Source organism: Apis florea, unplaced genomic scaffold (genome assembly GCF_048593485.1).
Source record: "Apis florea isolate Af1SG1 unplaced genomic scaffold, ASM4859348v1 contig_2835_pilon, whole genome shotgun sequence".
NCBI classification, from domain to species: Eukaryota; Metazoa; Arthropoda; class Insecta; order Hymenoptera; family Apidae; genus Apis; species Apis florea.
Genome location: NW_028256652.1, coordinates 1,049,269 through 1,064,381, shown reverse-complemented (window position 1 = coordinate 1,064,381; position 15,113 = coordinate 1,049,269). Strand labels below are relative to the sequence as shown.

The 15,113-nt window shown below is 25.5% G+C and overlaps 2 protein-coding genes across 14 annotated transcripts in view; one reads left to right on the top strand and one right to left on the bottom strand.

Moving 5' to 3' along the window:
• The window catches only part of LOC100869740 (dual specificity calcium/calmodulin-dependent 3',5'-cyclic nucleotide phosphodiesterase 1), a 192,521-nt gene that overhangs the window by 45,235 nt on the left and 132,173 nt on the right, over nucleotides 1–15,113 (bottom strand). The window lies entirely within an intron of this gene.
• On the top strand, nucleotides 5,179–13,493 carry AGLU2 (alpha glucosidase 2). Its single transcript, XM_003692246.4, has 8 exons — nucleotides 5,179–5,394; nucleotides 8,245–8,432; nucleotides 9,775–10,059; nucleotides 10,367–10,609; nucleotides 11,140–11,325; nucleotides 11,549–11,753; nucleotides 12,227–12,575; nucleotides 12,972–13,493. The coding sequence occupies exons 1-8, from the start codon at nucleotides 5,244–5,246 to the stop codon at nucleotides 13,102–13,104; spliced, it is 1,740 nt and encodes a 579-aa protein (XP_003692294.2). The 5' UTR covers nucleotides 5,179–5,243; the 3' UTR covers nucleotides 13,105–13,493.

The window sequence follows — 15,113 nt, the reverse complement described above, 5'->3', positions numbered from 1 at the left end:
TTTTAATTGTTTATGAATCCTATATTATTTTTAACAATAATGAATATTAAATATATTTGCAGCTTTTTAAATATTAGAATATAGAAAATAATGGAACATTTCGAAGTTTGAACATAATATCTAAATAATACAATATTCGAATAATAATAAATGGAGTATTTGGATAATAAAATCTTATAATAATAAAATATATATATGATAAAAAATTAACAATGAAATATTATTTCATTGAAATAATAGAAAGTTTAATAATAAGATATCGAATAATAAAATGTTTAACCAATAAAACTGCAAGAATAAAATTAATGAGTAATAGAATGTTTGGATAATAGAATATTTAAATATTAATGAAGCATTTGAATGATATTATAGAAACGTCAGATAATTTATATCATGTTAAAATTCTTCAAATTATAAAATGGATGAACTATAGAATATTGAAATACTAAAATTTTTCAATAGTAGATTTGAATACCGTATCACGAAACCAATCAAAAATCAATTCTACGTAAAAATCTCGAAATTCAGCTCGATCGAATTATTCATAGAAATCCTTCAACGTTTGAAACAAGAAACACACACTGAAAAACCGGCATTCAGCTTCGTTGGTCGAAAAGGCAGGCATGGGTCAAATTGGCCGAAACTCGCGATACGAGGACCAGATCCGATTAACCGGGCCTTTCACTTTTTTTTCACCCGAAGGTAAAACTGGCCTGAAAGCGTGAACGGAAGCGGTCGTGTATGTATATATCGGTTCCCTGCCACGTCAATCACCTTGCCAATTATAATCGTCGCGGTTTCGTCCATGCTGGAGTTCGTTCCATAAGAATTTCACTCGTCAACTTTCGCAAAAATTCCTCGATTGGGCGGCTGCTGGCTTCGACCATTTTCCACGGCCGTTAAAAAGTTCGCCGTTCAAGCTTCATTCTGAATGCAGACTGGGTGACAAGGGACGAAATTGGATACTCGAAGGTGTGCGAACGTCGTCCTCGAAGAAGGTGGTAAACTGTTTTAAAGCGGATGTGCTTTGAAGGAACGAATTTTTATTTGATATGGATGTATATTTAATATTATGTATATTTTATTATCTTTGATTGAATATATACAGAAAAAAAATCATTTGGATACAATGATTAAATTTTTTATATTAAATAAAGTAGAACGAGAATAATGGAAAGAAATAATAAACCATTTTTCTCGTAAATATAGAAAATATGGATGAAATCGAGTTCAAACAATAATCATAAATTTATTGAATAAAACTATGAATAAAATTGTAATTATATATAATTTTAGCATAAAATTATCCATAATAGGATAATTTTCATTAATGTTGCTAATGATATCAGTTTATTTATGAAAATAATTTACAATTCTGATTTGAGACTGGAATACATAAGAGAATGTCCGAATAATTTTAGATATTCTTGCGTAATCTGTTTACGTATCATTTATGGTGAAAGAAGTAACATTCACTCATGAATGTGGTAATTTCTTCAATGATTGAATAACTCATGACAAGTTTTTCAATATTCCGAACTACTGTAATTATCTCATTTTTTACAATTATACTTTGTACTTTACATTTATTCAAATAAATTCTTATTTCTAATATGTATATATTTATACGTATAAACGACCTTTGGAAGAAGACAAATTAAAGAAGTAAAAAGGAAAATGGTTTAAAAAGCACATCTCTTGAAACAAGAAGTATAATTAGAATAAAGAAGTTGAAGTTTAATGTTGGAATATACATATATATAATGCAAATATGTGTAAAACGTTATTAATTATATTATTGTTATTTATTAATTTAATTACAAGTGACCAAATATTACATACGCTTATTGATATATTAATATAAGTTATTCGAAGTTTGAAAATATCGCTATATGAAAATGAAATCATATATATTGCTCTAATATTCTCGCTTAAATTTTATTCGGGATTTCCTACCTAAAATGAAAAAAAGAGATGTGTTAGTTAAGGTTTGTATAGAGCGTAATCCCGTACATTTTCACGATTTTTCGATTTTTATAAATTTTCAATGTTGTTACATTTAGCAAATAAACGTCATTTGCCAAGGTATTCATGATGTACTAAATTGTACTCGTTGTATTTTCAGTAATTGTGTTTTTTGATTTAGTTTTTCTTTTTGTTTTATTTCACTGTTCAAAATGAAAGATAAGATAGGATTAACATCATCTAAAAAATAATAATCAAGAACTTATATTGTTTTCATTGACGAATGATATGTTATGAACTTATCTTTGCATAATTTTAGAATTTTCTATATTTTTTAAATTCAATTAATTCAATTAATTAAACGAATTTTTAATGAATAGTCAATATATTATTATTTAATCGCTAAATTATTATTTATACAATTTTTTTTCATTTCATGAAGAAAAATTTTAAATAAATCATTTACTTTATATTTTACTACTAAATCTTAATGATTATTTTGTTTAAAAATATTAAAGAATATTAAATTTTTTTTAACATTAATATTTTTTCTTATTTCAGATTATGGAATATATAATGTTGAAAACATTTGATAATTTTCGCCAAATATTTTATTGATACATGATATTAAATTGTGAACATCAAATAAATTTGAAGAGTTTCATAAAAGTAGATCGTATTTCATTTTTCGCCATTTATATAATTGATATCATTCACATATGATATTTCATTTTCATGTTTTAGAAATACAATTAATCTGATAAGAATCGTAACGTGAACACAAATTTAATAGCAATAAAATATCAAAGTGTCGTTTCCATAGTGTTATTAGAACTTTTCATCGACCTACTCTATTGAAGTTAACATTATAAATTTATGATCGTAAGTAAATTTGTATATTTTATTTCTTTAAAAAGAATTGCACGTAAAGAAACATAATTTTATATAAAATTTATAAATAATAATGGTATTATTATTATTATTATTATTAATAACCATAGAATGCAATAAAACAGACTTATCTTTTTAATTTATATATAGTAAATGATTAGATAGATTTGTGAAATTTCTAAATCTTTTAAAGAATTCTATTTTTTGTAAAAGTTACAAAAATACAATACACGCTAAACTATGATTTGTAATCTTTATTCACTTTCAAATTAAAAAACTTTTAGATTTATAATTAAAAAAAACTTTTTATGAAGTTTATTTCGAACGTTTATAAAAATCTTCATAAATATTTAATCTAATAAGTTAACAATCACATGTATATATTTTGTCGTTTATTTTACATTAAAAAGAATACCAGGTTTTTTTTAAAAATTATAAAGTTGCTATATCTTTTGGGATTGACGAGAGAAAACTAATTTAAAAATCTAACATTATAAATAATAAAGAATTATTATTAAATTTGGGTTATAAATGAACATATTCGATCATCACGTATTTTCCTATCGTTTAGTAATATTTCCATATATTTTTATTCACCTCAATATCGTCATCTACTGGTTTTTTTAATACGATGATTCATCTGTATCAAGAAATATATGATCTGCTTTAGCATCTATGATTTGTTGTTGCGTAAATTAATTGATCCTAAATCAATTCTTAAATAGGAATTCCATTTTTTTAAATTATTAGATTTTCGTTTTATTTTTCAATTCGATATGAAATACTTTGCATATTTTTGATTTTTTTTTTTTTTTTTTTGATTAATCGATATAAGATTAAAACGACGCGTTATTCATCAGTTGATACAGAAAGTATCTGAATCTTTCTGTATAGATAATGTTCACTATCCATTGCTGTGCTTTAAATTTAACAAGAATTTTAAATATTTTCTTTAATTTCAACAGGAGAATCATCAAATGTAATAAAAATATCTCTCTTCGGCTGCACAGAGAAAACTTTGGTACAACTTTGAATTATCCAGTGCGCAAAGAAAGCTGGCAATTCGCGGTCTCTCCAGTCTCGAGCAATAAATTGCTCGGTACTCTCCAATAAAGACGACTTTTATAAAATTTCCACGCGACAAAATTTATCTCGTGAATTTCCAGGAATTTTTCTTCGAATCTCGTGTTTTCTCGTTACAAAATTTAAACAAGTAAGCACGTTCTCAGAATTCTATACAGTTCAAAGCTTTGCGATTAAAGTAAATAAATAGTTAGAATAGTTTTTATTTCTTTTAATAAGTTTTATCATAAGATAGTATTTATTTATTAAATTACAAGCAATTAACAAAGTTTGCGTTAGATGAAGCGAGACACAGACAGCTCTATCTTCGTCTATCATCGTCTTTTTTGTCTCTATCTCATCCAATGTAAATTTAAATACTGCTTTTAACAAATTAGTGTTAAGCAACATTTTTGTATAACTTTTGTGTATTATTTAGGGCTCTAAAAGGTAAGAAAAAAACAGTTTAATTAACTTATGTGTTATCTCTAAGACAAAACGTATAGGCATGTTCATTCCTAAATATCAACTCTTGTTATTTGAATTATTAATTAATAAAAAAATTAATAAAAAGTTGAACTAATTAATAAAGAGGATTTGAATATTATCATCAGAATTATTCAATTCTATCTTTTCTATATATATACTTATAAATTTTATTTTATTTAATTATTTAAATTTGTTGTTTCAAAATATTTTTTATATTTCATATTCTTATCTTACAGTTTTAATAATGTCAAAGTTAAAAACTGCTTAATTGAAGTATTATTATTTAAAACACTATTTGTTTCTTTCTTTTTTTCTTTCTTTTTTTTTTTTTTTTGTACTTCAATAAGAAAGATATTTCATTTCAAGAAAATAAAAACAGTAAAAAATAATATTTATACAAATTCATATATATAAAAAATATATGTATAAAATACGATTATTTTACTATTTCAAACGAAATTACTCGCAAAATCCTACATCACTCGAAGAACTACAATTATTTATTCCCATTTACATATTTAAAAAATCTATTTTTCTCGATTCTACGAAAGAAACTTCGATTTCCAAGTACGGAAATTATTCCATTATTAACAATTAAAAAAAAAAGAAGATAGAAATAAACAAAGAAGAAAGAAATGCGCAGACAATCGAGTTACGTATTGCACGTATCCCGTATTCACCTGATCGCAATGCAATTTCACGACAATGATATGCCGTTATCTGTTGCGATTTTTCCTGAGCTCCCATGATAAGAATAGTCCGTGCTCTTTTTTACCATCCAATCTGACGGGAAGAATATAAGGGACCGCGTGATCGCGCGCCGAATCATTCAAATCATGAAGAGCTTCGTCGTGATCGTACTTCTGCTCGCGGTCGGCCTTGGCGCCGGCCAAAATAACAAAGGTTGGTGGAAGAACGCGGTCTTCTATCAAATATATCCTCGCAGTTTCATGGATTCCAATGGTGACGGCATCGGGGATTTGAAAGGTAGGAAATTCGCGCGAAAACACTTGTGTCTTTTACTTTCCGCATGTCGTATGTTGGATACGTTGAATTGTTTTTAAACTAAGATTCATACGAATGGCGCAACAACTTTATGACAACAATTCAGCAACGAGTTTATGTCGTAATTTCCATGATAAAATGCGCACGATTAGAAATGTAAATCTGTCGAAAATATCACAATAAAATTGTATCGCTCGTATATACAATTTTTTTAAGAAGTATGACAGAAAAATCGTAATTAAAATATGCAGTGATTTGGGAGATAGAAAGAAGAGATTGGAAATTAGAAAGATTGTTAAGAAAGATGATTAAGAAAGATAAGTTGTTGTTAAAAATTAACGTGATTCAAGTATTTAAACATTATAGGTGGAATGAAGTTTCGTAATATAATATGACGCCATACATCTTTATCGAAGTATGATCATGATTGAGTTATCTTTGAAATTGTACATAATTGATTAAATCATGTTCCTTTAAAAAAGTATCGAGGAAAGAAAATGAGAGAGTTGAATAGATCTTAGTCATGAATTATGAATTTTTGGTACAGATATTAACGATGATAATAATATATTTATGTTAATAAAACTTGACTAATGGAAAATACGTATAATTATTTATATTTACATCATAATACATGGAAAAATTATTTAACATAGTGCTTTTAGTTGCTTTTAATATATAAATTTAAATGATTTATTTTTTGTTATAATAAGAATATTTATTTATATTAATAGAATTGAATTAAAAAATGATATATTTGTATATCTTGTTAATATTTATAAAAGATAAAAAGAAATATTCATTTGATAATTTCTTTTTTTTTTCTTCGTTTAGGTATTTTACCATGATTTTACCATTTTCACATATATTTATATGATATTTTAAAATAATTATTTTAAACAATTTAAGTAATGTTTCGAAAATATTGAAACAATTCAATTTACAATTCAAATAATATTTATGAAATATTTAAACGATCTTTCCTTATATAAAGATATATATTTTCTTAACAAATATAGAGATTAAGATGATATTCAAATATTAACGTTAATGTAAATAGATAAGTCTTTTAAAAACAACTTGTGCAATTGAAATCAATTATAGTTTGTCAACTAATGATAGTATCATGAATGGGTTAACGATATTTAAAGAGATGCGCAAAGCGATTGAGCATTCTACTGAATCTTAAGCTTGGAACTAATCCAAATTTTTAATTCTTTGCTTATTAACGTTGGTAATAATAGTTGTAACTAATCGATAATAAAAATGACAATACAATTAGTAATTAACAATAAAATAAATAAAAATAAATTAGTAAAATATTGAATCTAAAAAATTTGTGGAATATACTTTTTATCAGTAAATACAAGAATATTGTGTAAAGATTTTTATATTTAGAAATAATATATTTCGTGTTATTCTTTTATTCCACAAACATTCCTTGTAAAATAATGGTAGATAAAGATAGTTAATATTTAATTGCACTTCTGGAATCCCACGTCCTTCCTTTGATACATACATATGATGTAACGTACGTAAGCTTTGAATGTTTGATGGTAATTAAATGGAGTTATAAAAAATCTTGTAACGGTATGTTAGCAAAGTAAGAGTTGATCGATAATTATCCGTAGAGAAGAACAAATTTGATTAATCGTTTTTTTATTTTGTAATTTTCCTCATTGAAGAAAAAGATATTTTTGTTATTGTGAATTTGAAAAAATTTAAAAAAATTTAATATATATTTTTAGTATTTATATATTTAATCAATTATTAATTATGCCAATGAACAAATTATTCTTCACGATGTCATGAGAAGTTTTATCAATATTTAATATCAGTGATACAATAAAAAAGAAATATTTATTAATTCAATCAACATTTATTTGTTTTAACGCGACTTATTTTTAATCTGTTTTAATTGCTTTTTATATTTTCCAAAATTAATAATATTTTATTTCTGTTAATGAATCTTAAAGTTGTTTCTTCGAATCTTTACTCACTGTGACGACTATAATCATTTATTCTTTGTACTCGTCACTTACCTGAAACAAAAACAATAGAATATCATATATTATTTTTAAATCAAATATAATTATAAAGAATCATTAATAATATCATAATTAAATAAAATAATAACAATAAGTGTATAACATTTAATAAAGAATAATTTATTACTTAATTAAAAATATTTAAATAATAATTTCTCGTAATAAAATAAACAAAATATTTAAAAGTAATATATACATAATATCTAATATATACAATATACATGGATATTCACCTATATTTCAAAAAGATATACGCAACAATTATCGACGATTAGATAGCTATCTAACGATTAGATATAATAGTGAAAAATTGAACGATTTCATAATTCAAATGCGTCATACATTAGAAGTTTACAATAATATTTCCAGCGTATTATCTATAACAATCTATAACTAGTTATTATATCTGTAGTATGTAAAGGAAAAATAAAAATTGACATGAAAAATAAAAGAATAGATAAATTAAATTTTCTTGAATATCTTACTTATAAAGTTTTAGATTTCTTGTTAATCGTCCATTAATACATCAAAAAATGAATTCATATATTCATTTTTATTTTATTATAAGGATTAAAAATATTAATGGACAAAATGATAAAAATAAAAGAGGAATATACCTATTCTCCGTTCATTTGTATTCATGATTATCTATATGGCACAACTGATCCACAAAAATATAATTAGCATTTGCAAATCAATGTGAAACCATCTGATTCGATTCTTTTTATTATCATGCAATTATTAGATTCAAAAAATGTTCAACTTATTACTCGCTTCTCGGCAGGTATTAAGGATAAGCTTTCACATTTCACTGAAAGTGGAATAACAGCGATATGGTTATCACCAATTAATCGAAGTCCTATGAGAGATTTTGGATACGACATATCTGACTTTGAAGATGTAGATCCAATATTCGGCACTATAGAAGATCTCAAAAATCTCACTGCAGAAGCGAAAAAACGGAATTTAAAGGTAACATGAAAGCATAATTTTTTTATTGATTTCGACTTATCATATTCCATTATATTATGCCATCATATTAGCAGATACAAAATCTTCAGCAGTTTCTAATTTTAGGAAGATTTTGATTCAAAATAAAATCGATAAATTTAAATCAAGGATATTAATGTTATACTTGTAATAGAAAAATATATATAGGATAAAATAAATAAGTACAAATAATTCTTAAAACTTAAAATTGAATACATATTGAATCATATTTAGAATTATGTATTTTTAAATATACCTACTGTATTCAGTCAGAATGAATTAACGAAAAAATGATGACGTGACGTTACAAAAAAGAGAAAAGTACTTGAGAAAATATATTTATTGAAAACATTATAAGAAAATCTTAAAAGTATATATATGTCTCAACAATAATACTATATACATATATATCGAATAAATTTTAAATAAATTTCAAATATGCATTTCGATAAATAATTCGATCATTTCTGTAATCACATGAAAATAAAATTATGGAATGTTTTATGTATGACGATACACAATATGACGTGAATAACATGACGTAATTGTAATTTGATTCCAACAAATTTAAAGCAATGAAAATATATCGGCTCATATTCTATAAATTACACGAAAAATCACGTAATATAGCATTAACTTTTTTGTGACGTGATATTAATGCGTTTTTTAATTTTTCTAATCTTAATTGTATGATATGATTGTATCATGTTAAAAAAATCGTACAATAATATATAAATAGAATTCTCTTTCCTAAGAGATTTTACGTTAAAGATTATAATTTTTCATTTTCATACGTGATATCTGAATTGTCGATAATATGTGAATTGTCAATAAGTACTTTTCCAATATCGATGAGATAAACATTAAATATAATAATACACGGTATTAACGGTAATAACATTAGAAAGGAAATCACTTTAAAGATTTTAGTGTATCACTTATTGATAACACTATTGAACAATTTCAATTAAATAATAATTTAGATCATAAACTTCCTTGGAAAATTATTTTTCTAGCTTAAGTTTGAAAACAATTCTATCGAATTCCACATTTAATAAATATTTCATGGAAATGCAATTATTTCTTTGAAAGAGTGGATATCAAGATATCTTTGTTATTATCTGCTGAAAAATTAATCAATATATTTAAAAAAAATTCATAGATTTTTATTTGATACAATAAAGTGTCAAAGTTTGGTTTCACATTCTGAATTGAAGACACTTATAGTTAATCATTCAATTATTAGAAGCTCAACAAAGTTTGAAAATCTATATCTTCTCTAAATGAATAACAAAAACTGACAGTTTTCTTTCTACATTTTCAGGTTATTCTAGATCTCGTCCCTAATCATACTTCTCAAGAGCATTATTGGTTCCAACAGAGTATAAATCAGACTGGAAAATATACAGATTATTATATATGGGTTAACGCTACCAAAGATGAAAAAGGAAAACCAATTAAAAACAAGTATCCTAATAATTGGCTTAGTGTATTCAATGGTACAGGATGGACATTCCACGAGCGCAGAGAACAATTTTATTTCCATCAATTTTATAAGGAACAACCAGACTTGAACTACAGAAACCCGAATGTGAAAAAGGAAATGGAGGTATAGTTTTGATCAATTCTCCCGATATTGAAATTTTTTAATTCAAAAATTAATATAAAAGTTTCCTATCATTCGATTTGTTTATAAATAAATCTAATAAATTCTAGGATCGAAAGAAAAAAAAAACAATGAAAATATCTTATAATCGTATCGAATGTACATTATTGAAATACTATAAGTTTGATTAATCTGAGAAATTTTGTTGCAAGATTTTACTCGTATTCGCAAAGAATTTTTTCTTATTCTTTCATTTTATGCGAATCGTCTCCAATAAAAAATTTGTATGATCAATTCATTTCTTTTTCAGAATATAATGAAGTTTTGGTTGGATAATGGAATCGATGGATTCCGCATAGATGCTATACCACATATATACGAAGTCGCTGACATATCGTTAAATGAAACTCTTCTTAGTCCAGGTCTCAACTCATCTCTCCACGCTTCTTTAAATCACAATTTAACGAAAGATCAACCCGAGACTTACGAATTGATATCTGAATGGCGAAAATTCGTGGACACGTATGCGGAACAAAATAAGCGGGATGAGATAGTAAGAGAGAAGAAAAATATATTTGCGAATAACTTATTGTAAAGATACATTCTGTTAGAATGTTTTTAAATTTTCTCATTTCTTTCGAGATCGACAAGATATGTCAAACTTTTATTTAAATATCGATTAATAATTTTATCAATGCTAAATAAATAAGCTCAATGTTGTTTTAACATTTAAATTTAAGAAAATTGAATATTAATCTTTCTTCCATATATTGTTTAATAATAATAATTCCATATATTAATTTTATTTAATTTGATCATATATTAGTATTATATTATTAAAAAAATTATTACATTAAAAAAGAAAAATTCTTTACTTGGTTGTTTCATCGGCATTGAAGTTTACACGATGATTGATCTTACGAACAGGATGTAAAAAGTATAGAAAATATTCAATTATACTATTATACGCATATTAATAATATTTAGGATATTTTCTTAATTTTTAATCTTAAATTTAAATTTAGGTATGCATTGAACAGTATTATTTAATTACCACGATTTAACAAAATTTTGTTTTTACAGGTACTTTTGACAGAGGCATACACTTCTTTAAATAACACTCTCAAATATTACAATTACGGTTCGAACGTTCCTTTCAATTTTAAATTTATAACAGATGCAAATTCATCTTCCACGCCAGAACAATTTAAAGCAATTATAGACAATTGGGTAAAAGGAATATCCCAAAATGATGTTCCAAATTGGGTGGTACGTAAGTTTTTTCATAATTATTTAAATTTAATACGAGAAAAAAACAAACACATTTATATTTACATATTACATTTTCCTGATTGTGACTCATTTTTTAGCTAGTCACTTAATTGACAATAATGAAAATTAGATAAATTTATATCTATTCGTATCATCTAAATAAGATCACTTTTGATTCATCCAAAATGTAAATAATAATAATAATAATTAATTACAACAGATGGGAAACCACGATCGAGTTCGTGTCGGTACACGTTATCCTGGTAGGGCGGATCACATGATAATGTTGGAGATGATTTTGCCTGGAGTTGCGGTCACGTATTATGGAGAAGAAATCGGTATGGAGGATAACACTACGATATACAAATACGATGTTCGTGATGGTTGTCGTACACCATTCCAATGGGATTATTCCTCTAATGCAGGTATGAGGAATTGGATTGAAAAATCAGTTTCTGAATTTTTCTAAAACTTTTAATTAATCTTAAACAGGAAAAAAAATAAAAAAAATTGGAAAAAATATTTCTTTTCATTAATATTTTAATTAATAAAAAGATAAATACATTATAGTAGCAAGATTTTCAATTTTTTTATAACTATATAGCGATAAATAAATTTTGAAGTCATTCGATTCTCATATCAAGTTTTATTGATTTAAGGTTTTCTAGTTTTATTTGAAAGAGAAATTTTTGCAAAAAAAAAAAATCATTCTCATTATTATTCTGATTGATTAATATTCTATCAATTTAATTGTCACATTTATTTTTTATTTCACATCTATACAGAATATAAAGAAATAAAATTATAATCTCTAATATTTAAGAATAAAACAATCTTATCTCGTTTGTAAGATTCTATAAAAGCATTGTTATTTATATGATAAACTCGATGTTTATAGGTTTTAGTAAAGCCAATGAAAGTCTGGTTAAAAAGGTGTGGCTGCCTGCTCATACATCGTACAAAAAGGGACTGAATTTGGAGCAAGAGAAAAAAGATAAAGTTTCTCATTACTATCTTTATACCAACTTGACTGCTTTAAGAAAGAGACAAGTGTTAAAAGAAGGAGACCTTACTACACAAATTTTAAACAAAAATGTCCTGGCTGTCGTGCGACAAAACGAAGAAGAAGCGGTTTCTCTTTTGATCAACTTCTCTAAAAATAATACTATCGTGGATGTATCAAAATTGGTGAACAAAGGAGATAGTAGAATTTATACAAGCAGCGTAAATTCCAATGTGACAGCAAAGTAAGCAATCAATATTGCAAATTGGCAAATTTCGATTAGAACATATGTTTTAAATCGAATTGGAATCATATAAATACGTGGATTTATAAGAACAGTAATAGGAGAAAATTTTCTATAATACAATAATGACTAAAATAGACTTTTCTTAATTTATAGGTATCTTCAAATCAATACGATTTATTAATCCTATCAATCTTTTATCAATTTTATTATTAATGGACAATTAACGATATAAATTTAATTTCATTTTTGATATTTAGTCCTAAAATATTTTTAAAAATGATATAATTTAAATAAGTCGATTTATTTTTAAATTCTTAATCTTTTAGTGATCCCAAACTTATTCGGATCTATTTATTTACGATACGATAATATAATAATTTTATTATTTTTCAGTGAATCTGTAAAATTGTCGGCCATCAATATTCCTGGAAATGCAGCTATAATTGTGACATCCGGCGCTGCCATAGTCAATTATTCAATCATGACTTTCCTATTCGTAGTGTTTATATCTCTTTTCCAACGGTAAAAAGAAAATATATTGCTTAAAGAATTTAATGTAAAAAAAAAATTAGAATATCATAAAACTAATTTTAACTAATTATTAATTAATAAAATTCATCTTAATATCAGGCTGAGTATGTATCCTAAATAAAATATTTATATTTATACATTTATATTATATATTTATATAATATATATTGAATTATTGTACGTATTCAATGTGTTCATCAAACATATTGTAATTGAATTATGTATATAAAATCATGATTACGATTAGAATTACGATTGAATTTTTATACTCAATCATAATTTTTTTTTATTATTGATACAGATTTAGTATCAATATATTTCTTCATTATTCTCATAACTGAAAGTTGAAATTGCAAAATAAAAAATTCTAATCTACTCTTGATATTCGACAGAATGATTTTTAAATTCTTTTAAATATTAAAATCTAAACAAATCAAGTGAATATTATAATTTTTCCTAGGCTAAAAAGACTTGAATCACAATAATATATAATATTTTTTTTTTGTAGGAAAAACCACTAATTTTTACACAAAATTAGTGCAAAGCATGAAATTTAACTGCAATATCATTCACCAAATTTTATGAGGATTTCCTATTATGACAGTTGATCCGCATCATGATCTTTCCTAAATGTGAAAGATGAAAAAGTATTGGATTTATTTTTTTTTTTTTTTTTGTATATACGTCCACTAAAAGTGTGTCATATGTATGCAGAAATTGGATTTTGTTGCATTTTTTACAATTGTTTTTTATATTTGGAAAATCAACATCCACCAATTAATATCAAGAATAGCGCGATTTGATATAAATTAGACTTATAGCCAAATCGTCAAGTTGCATTGGCTTAATATAGCATTATCAATAATAATTATAAAGTAACAAAAGAAATGAAGGAAGAAAAAAAGAGATGATAGTATCGTACAATTTATTATTTGTACAAAATTTGATCTCTTATTAACAGATCACTTATAATAGTAATGATGAATTGATTTTTCGAGAAAATTAATTTCAAATAATTCAAATGTATTTTATTCATCCACGCCATCGTTCAACCATTTTTTTTCACTTCTAAATGAATTTACCACTCGCTTGTATGTCAAATTTTGAACGAAGGATTTATTTATCATTGATCCTCAGAGAGGAATTTTAGATTTTGAACGAACCTGGAACGAGATATGATCCACGCATTATCCTATAAATGGATTTCGAATAATACATAATATCGCGGCTGTGTGATATATTATTAAACACCTGTTGCGCATCATTTTCAACAATGGTTCCATGGAATAAAGATTATCTAAAAAGAAAACCGAGTTTTACGATCGACAAAAAATAACGACTATCGCCATAGAACGATCGGTTATCGATCTCCCTGTGTCTTCCTCTGATTCGATTTCCACGGCAATCTGTCCACGCTCAACGTCACCACGCCCTCGGCCGGTTTCACGCAGAAATTTATGTCTCCGGATTCGCACCTGGTGAGACAGAATGCTCGATGAACGAACGAAGAGGGAAACGCGACAGAAGGAATTACGATCGTTACCATTCCGTCCTTGGAATTCGGCCAGCCGACCAACCATGAAATTCTCAAGTTGAACCTGATGTTCCATTCCCTCGAAAGTTTCATCAATTCTCAAACTCGTTTCGTACTTCTCTAAGGTATTATTAAGGTGTTGGTGGATATATGAGAATATATCGTTTTCTTCGATTTTCAAAGATCAATCTTCAAAGATTTTTCTATGACACTGAGGTTGAGTGTATATGAAATTTTCTTGATTTTCATGAAAAAAAAAAAAAAGACACCAAACATTTTTTAAATCTACAAATCTAGAAAAACTGAGAGAATGTAAAATAATATTTATGATGAAACAATTAAAATAAATTAGCACGGATTTCTATCTCAATCAACTTTAACATCTAAATATCTTTTTAAAATTACATCAGTTATCATTAAACATATACGTATGAAAAATAATTTAGAATATATACGTGTGAATATATACA

Coding starts and splice junctions, on each gene's coding strand:
- AGLU2 (XM_003692246.4), top strand. CDS start 5,244: ATGAAGAGCTTCGTCGTGATCGTACTTCTGCTCGCGGTCGGCCTTGGC. Junction 5,395..8,244: donor CGGCATCGGGGATTTGAAAG/GTAGGAAATTCG, acceptor GCTTCTCGGCAG/GTATTAAGGATAAGCTTTCA. Junction 8,433..9,774: donor CGAAAAAACGGAATTTAAAG/GTAACATGAAAG, acceptor CTACATTTTCAG/GTTATTCTAGATCTCGTCCC.